This window comes from Falco peregrinus, chromosome 2 (assembly GCF_023634155.1).
Source record: "Falco peregrinus isolate bFalPer1 chromosome 2, bFalPer1.pri, whole genome shotgun sequence".
In the NCBI taxonomy this organism is placed as follows: domain Eukaryota; kingdom Metazoa; phylum Chordata; class Aves; order Falconiformes; family Falconidae; genus Falco; species Falco peregrinus.
This window is the reverse complement of record NC_073722.1, coordinates 97,752,012-97,765,580: the sequence shown is the minus strand read 5'-3', so window position 1 is coordinate 97,765,580 and position 13,569 is coordinate 97,752,012. Positions and strand designations below refer to the sequence as shown.

General features: G+C 39.2%; 1 protein-coding gene across 1 annotated transcript in view; it reads right to left on the bottom strand.

The window, feature by feature from the left end:
• LOC101924024 (transmembrane protein 132B) overlaps positions 1-13,569 on the bottom strand; it is a 258,517-nt gene that overhangs the window by 71,308 nt on the left and 173,640 nt on the right. Inside the window, exon 4 of the mRNA XM_055797604.1 lies at positions 11,752-11,938. Coding sequence (XP_055653579.1) covers positions 11,752-11,938 — 187 coding nt within the window. The remainder of the gene's footprint in view (positions 1-11,751; positions 11,939-13,569) is intronic.

Here is a 13,569-nt window from a genome sequence, read left to right as displayed (position 1 = left end):
AGAACATGGTCTGTCTGCATAAGCTAAAAGCTATAGGTATCACTCATATATGTATATACCATACAAAATTGATTCATGCAGAAGGGACTCAGTTCGCTTTTAAATCTTATAAACCCAGGCTGACAATTAAATTGTCCTAGTAAGACTTACTCTCCAGCTAGAAGAACAGCTCAAAAACAAACAAAATTTTGTTCACATTTGCCCATTATATTCATGTGCAGATTTAATTAACAGTAATTTCAGTATCTCTGAGATTTTTTCTCTGTTTTACAAATGATGCCCTTTTGATGTGGGCTTTAGTTCAAATTACTGGCCAATCAGCTGTAGACCAAGACTAGAATGCTAAGTTAATTGGCAATAAAACCAGAATGAGCACACTGGAAAAAATTACAGATGAGCCAAATTATTGGGTTATTGCTAAGGAACAAGAAGAATCTTATTTTAGGTAGACAAAGTAAAAGCTTTGTAGCTCCCTTCAGCACACTGTTTCCCTGGTCTGGGTCCTGTTAATGGTCTGTAGTCTTCACAAAATCATGTCAGGATCTCTCAGCTCATCCCTCTTGCAATCACTCTGTCAAAAGGTTAACTGCGCCTGCAGGAGGTCCTACCACTCTTGGTAGACTATCAATGGATCCTTGTTCCACCAGCTTGCACTGAACTCCCATCAGCAATTTTTTCATAAAGATAGAAGCAGCAACCCCAAAGGTACAGAGGTAACTAAACAGCCCTCCAGAGTCAGTACAGCCCTATCAGCTCAGCGGAAGAGCACCTCTTAGCATATTCCTCTGCACGTTTATTATTGGAACCACTTCCATCTAACAAGAATTTAGTGCCTGTGCATCCTTGGAGAGGGTTTTCTAAGAATAGTAGCTCTCCACATGGATCAAAGAGACCTGAGATCACGCTGGCTGCAAGAATACCTGGACGTCCTCCTACCCTTGATATATGAACAGCCTGTTAATTCTTCCAAATAACAGCTTTATTTAGAAACACCTGACCAAAGATGCTACAGGTATTTGTCAATCAACTCAGAATTACCTTTTCTTTCCAAAGATGGGGATGTGCAATGCAGAATTCAGGCATCATTAGTCTAATCTTCAGAAAGAAGTACCTCTAGAGCATCACACTTTTAATAAAAAGGCAGGGCAGAAAAAACGTGGACGTGGTAATGCATGTAGCCTCTGTGTTGAAGAGATTAATCAGAGAAGTGGACACAGCATCAACCAGGAGTGCAGGAGGATGAGACCATGAGCTTGCCAGGCATGGTCACATGGCACAGGGAGGAGATGTGCAGTGTTTAAGAGCAAGAGTGGGGAGAGATGTCCCCTTTACCTCTCTCCAGCAGTTGCTTGCCTGGATGATCATGTATTAGTTCCAAAACTGTTTTTTACAGCGATGACAATGAAGAAAAGCAATGCCAGACTTAGGACGTTAGTGGACATGTTATCTAAAGACAGATGCCAGTGTGGAATCAGAGGAGGCGTTCCCACAGCACAGGCAATTCTGCCCCACTCCTGGTGGTGGAGAGATGGATTTTTTTAAAAGAGAAAGCCAGCTTGCTGTGCTGGAATGGCCTTGTTTCATGGGGTACTCGTTAGCATGCATCCAAACTGCAACCAACTAGCAATACATGGTCAAATCACTACAGTTTGGTAAGCTTCAGAGTGCTTTCCAAGAGGAGGATTAGCGGAAAATGCTGCCTTTAGGACTTGATCCTGGGTAGCTTGCAAAGGATCTCTGAAGCACTTGGCATCAGCACTCCCTGCATATTCATTACTATTTTGGACTAGGGTTGTAACAAGTATCAGCAAGTGTATCTAATTTCATGAAGGAAAATTACTGGTTCACAGTAGAATAACACGGTGCTTTTACTCAAGCAGGCATAAAACATGAGTATGAAATCCCTCATATAATCTCTAGCTATTGTCATTCAATGTTTATCATCCAACACAGTTGAATACAATCCTTATCTTTGATGGATGTGGCACACAATAGCTGTTTTCTTGAGTGCATCATAAATATTAATAGTATTCACAGAGCTTCTTAAAATTTGTCATGTCACATTGCTTTCATGGAAACATTCAAAATGCCATTATTTTTGTCCCACCAATAGCAAATTCTCTTTTGGTTTCTTTCTTTCTTTTTTACTCTCGAAATTAAATGGCAGAGTATGTTTAACCGAGCAGAGGAAAAAAGGGATAATGGTTCACACTGAGCAATTCCAAAACCTAGTTCAGATGCCCAGAATGAGAATGAAAGAGAAAAAAAAATGTGATATCCTTTGGAAAATACAGTGGAGTTAAAATTGAAACACTTCATGAAATTGAGGAGATTTGGCTGGAATTTTATTTTCAGAAGAACACTGGGAAAGAAGGCTGTCATTGTCGAAATGGTCCTACTCTGCCATATTCTGAATGGGACATCCTCACTTAAGAAAAAAGCTTTTTTCCAAAATTAAAAATTTACACCTTTAATCAAGTTTAATCAAACACCTTAGTTCTACAAGGAAAAATGTTTTTCCGCTGTTAAACAATTTTGATCAATCCAAAATAGCTGTTCTGAGTGTCTGTTCACACAGCATGTTGAAATCTCCTGGCTTTGTTCAGGCAGAGCGAAGCCCATGTGGGCTTTCCTCATGACATGTGCTCCCAACACTTCTCTTCCAGCGTATTTCAGAGTCAAAGTCTTTCCCTGGATCAAAGTTAATAAAACCCTCAGTGGTTTGTATTTCGGCTAATATGCTTCAAGAAATCTTTTATAATTTCATCTTTCTCCATAAAATTCACCCTGTGGTTGTCAGAATAGCCTTACAAAACAAAACCATTTAAATTCTCTATGACAATTAATTTGAAGATGGTAATGATTGCAAAAGATACTATCTCTGCTACGGAGACATAAAACACTTGCTATAGGCATGGGAAATATAATAACATAAAAGAAGAATTTCTTTTTTCTTATTCTGTACTCTCGCTACAGTAGTTAATTTGCTTGGAGTTTAAAATCAATCCTTCCAGTGTGGGGCTTTAGGGAAGCTCAAGGCTTCAGTCCTGCTCCCATCAATTAATGTTAAAATTCACACTGAAATCTGTGATCTGGGAGTCATAGATTCCGTTTTTCTTTTTAAAAAATCTTGATAAGCCCTGATATTTCTGGGATGAAGACATACTCTATATTGAATTTACTTCTAAATATTTTTCCTGTGAAATGGTAAGTTGTGTGAATGACAAAATCATGTTCAAGCAAAGTAGAATGGAGATGCTTTATATAATTTAAAGGGAATTGGCAGGTCAAAGGTCAAAATTGGAATCCAAGTAAGAAATAAACATTAAGTGCAAGGATAAACACATAAGGGACATTTTGCATGTAAATACATTTTAACCAACCTCTAAAAAATATGCAAATTATCTGGGTTTGCTAGAAATGACTGATCTTATTCTGGTATTTTTGACACTCCAGAATTAAGTGTTCTGGGGTTTTATAACTGACCCCAGAGAGAGCGAAGAAAAGAGGCTGCTAAAGCTTGACATTTTCTTATTTTAGTTTAAGGTGAAGGTAAGCTTCTCTCTAAGTCTGGGTAAATTTCTATCCTGGAGTCAATACGCTCCTTTAATTGGTGTCTGAATATAAGTTATATTGCCATTAGCAAAAAATATTTCTGCAGGAAAAGTAAATTCTTTAAAGTTGGGGGTTTTTTTACTGTTTTTAAATGCTCTCTTTTTGATAGCTGGATTCAACAGTGTTCTATGTAGGAACATGGACACTCAAATTCACATTACTTCAGACATCTTTTAACTTGTACTGCATTAAAATGAATGCACAGAGAAAAATCTTTTCCCCAAAGAAGTGCACAAGAATCATCATGAATGAAATCTGTGGCAGAATCTGAATAATGGAACAGGACATACTCTCAGCAGACTCACAGACAAAAGCTACAAAACAAGAAAAGTAATACCAGGGAACACAGGATTTACAAACTTGAGAATGACTGCTTATTTGACGAGAGGGTCACATCGCTCAGCATGGAGAACCACTGCAGACCACAGCTGGATGTGGCTGCACGTGGATGTGTCTTGAGTTTGTGCCACGGGCTCAGCTGGCTGGAGCGCTTCACGGGAACTGCTGCTCTCCAGGCACGTGCCAGCACGCCCAGCACAACCCCGGCACCCCAGTCCCGGCTCCTTTATGCAGGGCAGACAAACCCAAATTTAGACAAGGGTTTTATTTAGTCAATCAGGTTTGGAAAATCTTCCCGCAAATATATTTTACATTTTTATTTGAATCTTTAACTGAAAAGGCATGCAACCCTTACTGAGAAAGATATAATATGACAGCAGTGGATGCTCCATGAATAAGAGCACAAGGCCATGCCACCTCCTCTGCAAATGAGGATTTGGTGGCATTCACCCCATGCTGCATTTACCCTCCTTTTCCCTACTGCATATTCGGCAGCCAAAGCAGTACAGCAAAAAAAACCCACCAACACCAACACCCCCCCAAAAAAAAAACCAACAAAAAACCCACAAACAACAACCAAGAAACCCTCTCCTTGTCTTTCTGCTTTTCTAAAACAAATAAACAAACCGCATTCAGCAATCCGCTTTCAATCTGAGTTAGAGAAATGGGCATCTTTAAGGATGGTTTTTCCAGGTGTTCTTGTCAGTATGTTTGCTAGCAGCAACTGGAGATGCTATTATTCAGCCTCCCATTTGAAAAAAACTCACTAAACTAAAGTATATACAGCCATCTGTGGTTCTAAGTGATTCACAACATTAGTAAACCATTAGTCAACAAATAGATTATATTTTTTGGAGGAAACAAGATTTCTGATGACATAGATTAAATACTTGTAGGACATACAGAAATGTTTCAGGCTGAGGGGCTCAGAGTACTGGTGAAATATTGATTGTTGCATTTGAAAAACACTCTAGAATAATGACAGCCTGGGATTTACAATTCTATTACTATACACTAAAGGATCCGTAGCACGTATATCTAAAACACCAGCACAGCCAGTCACAGACCAAGCCATCATTTTCCTAGATAAGAAGAGAATTCCAGGTATTTGTCTATTATTAAACCTATTGTTCCTCAAGCCTTCAGCCTCAGCTGGAGCCCTTTTTATAAAAACCAGCTAAAATACATCTCTTCAATGTCTTGTTCTTTACTTTGACTAAGTTCCTGGTTGCCTAGAAACTCTCTAAAAGACCTGGATTTTTCCTTTTCTTTTCTTTTTTTTCCCCCAGCTGTTAGTTAGATAACAGATTAATCCAATCACATTTATTTGTGACAGTAACCTGGATGACAGTCCTAAAGCTGGTGAAGTGTTTGTTTCTTGTACGCCAGGAGCTGTCAGACTCCACTGACTACCTTGCTACCAGCAACTTTCCATAATTATAGAAGTTGCAAGTTATGTCTATTTAGACCAAGACAGATAACTGTGAGAACTGTATCACCACTGGATAGAACAGATTTATCTGTGCTATCAATTTCTATAATTAGCAGGACATAGACTTCTACTTTGCAAGATTATTACATCATGAGATTATTATGTTAAGACAAATCAAGGCATCTAGTTTAGATCCCGCTCTACAATGTTCTGACAGGTCTGCTGGATGCCTAAAACACACCTTCTGATGCACTAGACATAACCAGATTCACAGCTCACATCCTACTTCAATGCCATAAAACTTACTTTAAAATAATCACCTGCAGTGTTTATAGTCAGTAATTGTAGTATCAGAAGGCAGATTCTTTTCCTGATACTCAGTAACCTAACAAAACAGTGGAACCAAAAAGAGCTTCAAATGTGATTGTGTTCCAGTTCCTCACCTTGAGCTGCTATTCTACTCAACATGATGAAAATGGATCACCTTTCTACCTTTGGGGACATTAGTTCCACATGTTAATTTGTACACCAGATGTTGGAAGAATCAATTATCAGAGACATTTTTAATCAAAAAGAAAACAAGATAAGCCTATAGAGGCAAAGCAGCTGACATTTCATATGACACGCAGTGCATTGTGGAACATTAAACTGAGCAGCCGGGTCCAGATCCTCAAAGGTATTTAGGTACATGTTAGTATCTTGCAAGAGGATGCTGCAGAAATGCTCAAGCTGTAAACCTGCACGCCATCTCCAAATTAGCGACCTCCGTATGGGCTTCAGTCACATTCATTTTCTATAGGTAAAATTTCTCAACAGTTTTGTATCTTAGAAGCTTATGACAAAAACTTAGATAAAAGTAGATATTCCTTCCAATCTCCTCCAAAGAAACCTCCAGAAGGAAAATATTCTGTCTTCTAAACAAGCTTCAAATTAAGGGAGTAAACCTTCCATCCATGCATTTTTACCTGAATTAAATCGGCTTAAATAGTTATGCACAGCTTTAGGTGATAAAACAGCATTTACATTCTTCAAAGCCACTCATCTGTGCTGTCATTAGTTCTTGACGGTATAAATTCTACCTCTTTTCTAACCAAAACAGTTTTTAGAGATAATAAGCAATAGTATTGTAGGATTTTTTTTTAAGTGCTTTTAAAAGTACCTTTAGGAATATGAAAAGTGACTTAAAAATCATCGAGAAACATGTAAAACTGAATAAGAGTGACTTAATTTCCATTTAATTTCCCGTTCTCATCAAGCTTGGTTTATTCAGGTCTGATTAATTAATGTCTCTGAAGTGTTCTGAAAATATAAAACACTACATAAATACTAAATAATAATCGAGTACTTAAGGAAAAAAATAATTTGTTAATTTGCACGGAGATTTTAGGAATTAGCATTTTTTTATTTATTTATTCATTTTCCCTATGTAAGCAGCCCTATCCAGTCCCTTTTAACTATCAGAAAATGCTCGAGCAGCTACAGGGCAATGCATCTTCATGTGTTCTATGTGCCACAGTTCACAGAAAATGAATTTCAAATTACTTGCAAAGTCATACTTATAGAGGAATACACAGACAGAGGCAGTTTTCATTCTGCCCCCCTATCAGGAGCCCAGCTGCACAGCTCCCAGGGTGAAAACACCAGCATCCCGAGGGATTTCACAGGTTGCCATGTTTCGAACTTTCTGTTTTCTCAGCCTGTTGTGCAAAAAACTTCACTGACCACTTCTAAAGCAGTCTGGAAAAAACTAAGAATCATGTATCTCCCTGCATACTTACATCTCGGTATCTTATGACACCTTATCTTGATACATATATTTCCATACCTCTACAGAAATATAAGAGGACATTTACATATACATCCAATTTTCCTGCTCAGAAGGGTGAATCTCCCAGTCTAGCCTCATCTACAGGAACAAAAGACAAGCTATTGCTATAAGCACTTTGGGAGATCAGTTAGTTTGTAAAACAAAGGCTAGGTAGGATAGGTATGTGAGGCCCAGAAACCTGTCTGATCATCTCAGCATAAGTCACATTGAATACTACAGAAAACAATCAATCTGTTTCCAAAATGGTGTAAAATGCACACAGCAACACCATCTGGGACCAGATCATATGTGAGACTCCAAACAGTGCCAGCGAGACAGTAAGCACTTTGCACTCTGAGTGGATTTTGAACTGGTGCTCTAGTCACTGACCAAGAGGTAATACGGCCACGTTTGGACTAAACAAAAATGGGGGGTGTGGGGTGTGTGTGTGTTGGGAGTTTTCTGAGGGGAGGCACATGAAAGATACAGTCTACCCTTTCATGTGCCTTCACATCTCAAAACATTCCCCAAGTAAAACCAAATGGGTTTTCCCCTACGACTTCGGCTGTACGCACACAGACTGGGTCAGTTCCTTTTCCACACCCTTCTCAACAGCTGGGAATGATGGAAATGACAGTATAGCTTCATGAGAGCGTCCCCCACTATGTCCCCCTATAATAGGTGCTACAGGGCTGCAGCCTCTCACCAGGCATCTGATTTACAGGCAGAGCCATAAGAAAAACTTCACAAAGAAAGCTGACCCTTACAGCAGCAGGAGGGTTATCACAGCCGTTATCCACATCATCTCCCGAGAGGTGTGGGCTGCATGCAACTCTGATCACCCATCTTGATATTTTCTCTTTTCTTTGCCGTGTCAGTTAGGGATGATCTGCATTCCCAAGGCATCCTCTCTGTGCACTTTCCCACTGTGCACAGCATCTGCATTGCTCACTCAGAAGCAGAGACAAGACTTTCAGAAAGCAAATCCTAAATTACTGGACTGTGCTGTTTCCATCTGGATGTAGTTCCTTTAGAAATCCCACCTGTCTGGCTCTGTGCAGTTGTTGAAACTGGATGTTTCAATTAGAAGGAGCTCAAGGATCTGGAGAGAACTGTCAGATGATGCACAAAGCAGGCTCTCTTTCAATATGTTTGGTTTATTTTCTCTCCTTAGTGCAAATGTCTTATTTATTTATATATTTTGAACGCACTGAATTTGGCCATACAGAACACTGAGATTTATTATATGGAGGATCATTCAAATTAAAATGGAAAGTTTGGGAGGAATTCCCAGTGTTGCAAGACTGTATTTAATTCCTCTTCCAAAAAATACACATGCACACACACTCAAGAAACCCACAGTATTTTTACAGTTACCATACAGAAGGAAGAAGCGCTGGTTTTGCTACATTAAATATTTCTACTTTGCTCACAAGCTATCAAGTTCCCAGTTCCTTCCTAATGTTCCTATCAAGGCTTAACAACCTCTTCCTTTTTAGCCACAGTGTATAGGCATTGCAGTTTATCATAATGTTCATTCACAAAGTTATGTTAGATAACCTCATCTCAGGAGCAAGGACAGAGCATGGCTCATGGGTGCTACCACCTGTAGGATCTCCCTGGCCCCGCTTCCTTCTGTGCATCAAAAAACAGTGCTCTTTAAAGCACTGCTGATTTGGTACCAAAGGACTAGCCAGAAATAATCTGCAATATCAATTAATTATAGCAAGATTGCCTGCTAATAAGGAGCTATTTTTTGCTACATAATGTGCAAAAAAGCAGTTGTATCTTCACTTAGAAATACCCAAAAGCAAAAAAAAACCCAACCAAAAAAAAAAAAAAAAGAAATTAAAAAAAAAGCATTTCAAGCTTGCTACCAAATGTAAATGTTAAGAACATGAGAATTGATGTTAAGGGCTTCATAAGCTCACTAAAGCAAAAAATCAGCTCTTTTCATCAGGCTGTTATTCAAATGTTACCACGCAGTCTCCCATATCTTTATCTACAAAAAAAAAGCAAGCTAGTAATGAGAAAAATATCCTCATTGCTATCTCCAGAGTCACCACAATGCACTGACAGGATAAATTATCTGGGAGCTCTTTCGATTTTCTCCTGTTTGTTTAAGAAAGTAGCATGGAAAACAAAGATAAACTTGTGACCAACTGCAGCAACAAAACTGTTATATTCCAAACCATATGGAAGAGGATGTCTTTTGATTAAAAGAACCAAAGTGGCCTATAGAAAGAGATCCACACATTAAAGTTCATTTTTGTTTTGCAGGATTTCACAGCTAATTTCTGCTCCGCTAAGCCCTTAACAAATCCACCTCAGTCATCTTACTGGAAAGAAGTTTTTCTCTTCGTGACACTGAGCTGCATTTCTTCTTGCAAATGATGGTGTCATTACCACTGAAACACTACGAGGTTTTGGTTATCCCATCAAAACTTTCACACCTGCAAATCAAGGACCGAATGTTTTGCTCAAACCTTAAACTCTCCAAGGAAATCTATGTTTTCTTCTATAAATATTCAATATTTACAACGAAAGAGTGGCTACACCAAAAATGAACAGCGAGTAACTTCTATTCAATGCAAAGGCATGGAAACACACTGGTTTCTGGGCCCTTCTGTGGTACTCTGCTGGGGGAGCAAGGTCCAGGAGATGACAAAACTCTCCTTTACAGATACCACCTGCACTCAGAGGGAGGCTGCTCTACCAATGAGCCAGGCAAATCTCGAAGAGGAATGAACATTAAAATGCATTTAGTTCCATCAGGAAATCTGGGCCTCGGGAACATGTTTCTCTGAACAACATGGGATGATGCATAGAGTGATTATTTTTTGCTCCTGACTGGGCGATGCAGTGCCAGAACCTTCACCAGTTAGTGACTGTTAAATGAAGCAGCACTGCAAACTGGCAAACATAAGGGAAAGAAATGCCATCAATTCTCCTGTCAGCCTTAGGCCAAGCCAGTCAAGGATGCTCACATGCAACAGTGAAGTAATAGCCCACATGAGACCCCCATTTAAGGATTAAGGTCATAAATTCACAAAAGAAGCTTATTCCTTTACTCCATGGTTAGTTTACAATGACAAAGTGTCAGAGATTAGATTAGCTCCACTTTGAATATAGGTTCAGCCTCAGTTTTTGTCCAAGGACATTTAGAGACAGATGAAGTGGCCAACATCTGCCATAACTGCAAAGAGATGAAGTAAAACCCCGGCAAAACCCTGGCAGAGACAGGAGGAAAGCTCTGATCCAACATTCACAATGGGCTTCTGGGTTGGATTCACTTTTCTATTTGTGGTGATGTGCACAGCACAAACTCCATGCTATCCATTTGAAACTGGCAATGCTATGTGCAAGACTGTTTGTGCACCACATTCTGTCATTATTATACCCGATTCATCATTACTACTTGATGATATTCCATCTACACAATTACAATTTTGTTTCATCTCCTACATGCTTTTAAAAAAAAAAGCACTAGAAGAAAATTCACTGTTGACTTTTCTGCACAGAATTTGCCCTCTATCAACCAGGCTGCTAGTAAGTGTAGCCTTTGGCAGCAGGAACTGGAAATTAAAATTACTTAGGGTCTTGATTACCTTTTCAAGCATCTTTCCTTGCTTCTGTCCTTGTAGGAGAAGCCAGTAGTCATGCATAGGAAAATGCCAATATTTATTGGTTATCACGTATAATAGAAAGAAAACCAGCACAGACCGACTTAGAAAGGAAGGGCAAATGTTCATGAGAAAGTAAACAAAAATCACCAGAGTATTTCTGAGGGAACTGGTGCAACATCCAGGGTCTCCAGCCATTTCTTTAGTTTTACACCAGAATATCCCCACTGAAATCATTTGTCATGCGTAAGCTTAAAACTCTAGTACTAAAACCTCCACCAAACGAAAGCTAAAGGTCCCTCCTAGAAAAGGTGCATTTGAGTTTAGAAGGAGATATTTTCATTTTTTAAATAAACCACCAGCTTCAAGCTTTCTGCACACATATACCTGAAACCCTACCTGGAAAATGTGGCCAACACCTACACCTTCAAAAGTACTTTGTCCTTTCTCTGTAACTCAAAGTGGACCTTCCAGTAAACTGACACTTTGCAGTTCACTAGACTGTGTGGCTCTTTGGGAAAAAGCAAAGCAGAAAACAGTCCAGTTGTTTGGTTTAGCAATGAAGTTTCCCACACATGCATGCTAATTTATTTCATTGAAAATGTCCCAACTAATTTCAACATTTACCCTTAGAGCACATGCATGGCAGTCACATTAATACACGAGAAGACAATGGCTCCAAAGGAGCTATTACCATGTACCAGGCCAATAATCCACAAACGGTGAAAGATTTTCACAAAAGACTCAAACGGTTTCCAAGGAGCCATTATGGCATATCAGGTAAATAAAATATTATTGAAATGTATTTTTTGCATTTAAATCACTTGCAGCAGGTGCATAGGAAGTAGCATATAATAAAATGGCTCACATTCCCTTGAATACTAACGAGAATCAACGGAAACATTTAGCAAAAAGAAGCAGCAGCAGGTTCTTACCATCGCAAGAGGAACAATTCCCACAAACATTGTTCGGCTGACAAAGATCTCGGAGACCACAAGTTCGCTCACAGAGTCATCTCGAGGGTATTCCACCTGCCAGGTAATCTGCTGGGCCCCTGCTAGGCTGCTAGTGTTGTCGACCTCAAAGTCCATCTGCAGGATCTCGTAGGAGGACATATTTGCTCTGAAAAAAAACCCCAAAATCTTCCATATCAGTAGGGTGTTAATAACAAAATGTTTTTTGATTTCTCTTTTCTATTCACCAGAAGATTTACCATTAAATTCAACATTCAGACTTGAAGACACTGACAGAAACCTAAATAAAACTACACACTGGGCAACAGCTCTATTTGTGAATAAGGTGACACTATATCTTTTAGTTTCCTGAAATAGAGACATTTTTTCCATTAAACTCAGGCATTCATTCTCCATAATCACAATGAACTTACAGGAAAAGTCCCAAACCCTGGGAACTGCATTGCACAGATACTGCTAAACCATTTAATACAGCATTATTATAATTTTGTTGCTGCAAATACTGATGCTCTGAAACAACAGAATACTTGGACGTCCCTCATGCTATATCAGAAGTGAGCTCTTGGGGTGGGGTGGGGTGGGGTGGGGCAGGGGGAAGTCCTTCACACCCAAACTAGTCTTTATCACAATGAAAAAGTGGATTTGAAGAAATTATACATGAGAAAAAAATGAGGGGTAGATTATCCTTATTTTCAATTCATGACAACATTCTTATCAGCGGTGCAGACTTGTAATTACATGGCGATCATTATGTATTTCTCATCTGGAAATAAAAGTTTAAAGGTAAAAAATGGATGTAAATGCATAGCATTCAGAACAGTATTAAAAAATTACTTCTGCTTCTTTTATTAAAACCAACAGTTAGCACTCTCCTCTGGTCCAACACTGTAAATATTAATAATTAATCCTCGGGTTAGAAAGACAGATCTTATCTTCATGTTACAAAGAAGAAAACAGACACCAAGATTGAACCAACAGCACTCAGCATATCTATAGCAGGGACCTATTTAGAAAACAGACCTTTGCTCACCCAGCACTTTACTTCCACAAAAATTAAGGTCCTTACAAAGCAGCATACAAGTTCCTGCCCCATTTCCCAGACAGCCACCTGCAGTGTGGAGACCTGATGGAGTTACAAAACACAGAGGCGGGATGGAAAGGCAGCGAACCTGACTGCAGAGCCAATTGCTTAACCACATTCTATGGAAAAGACAACTGATGTTGTCAATATTGCTGAAGTTTCAGGGTATATGCTCAAAAAATAGGTTAAACGCTGAACTCGCAGCATATTTAGGTCACTCTAACTGGAATGTGCTCTTCCTGCGAGCATGAGGTAGCTTGTTCCCAATCTAGGGATGTCTCCCGTGCATGCAGGCATCCTCAGTAATGACCTGCCCTCCACAATTTCATCCTCATCCTGTCCCACAGTACATTATTTGTGTGTCCTTACCCTAAAGTAGTGACTCCATGAGTTGTGTTTATAGGAAGTTTTAGCCTGCTGCTACAAAGAGCAGAGACTTTAAAACATCCTTTTCCTCTTTGCAACTGCACAGAGGCAGAATTTGGTTTTGCCATATGTTTTTGAAGATGCATTGTAAAGGAAAAAAAATCTAAACAGGAGTTATTGATTTTCATGTTTTCTTTCTGACAACAAACAACACAAACATATGCTTCAATGCCTGGAGGATAAATATTTTCCTTGCTGACAGAAGATAATATCCACCTCCAGGCAAAACTAGAACCTATTAAGGCATCTTTTGGGTGGCCAACCAGACAATC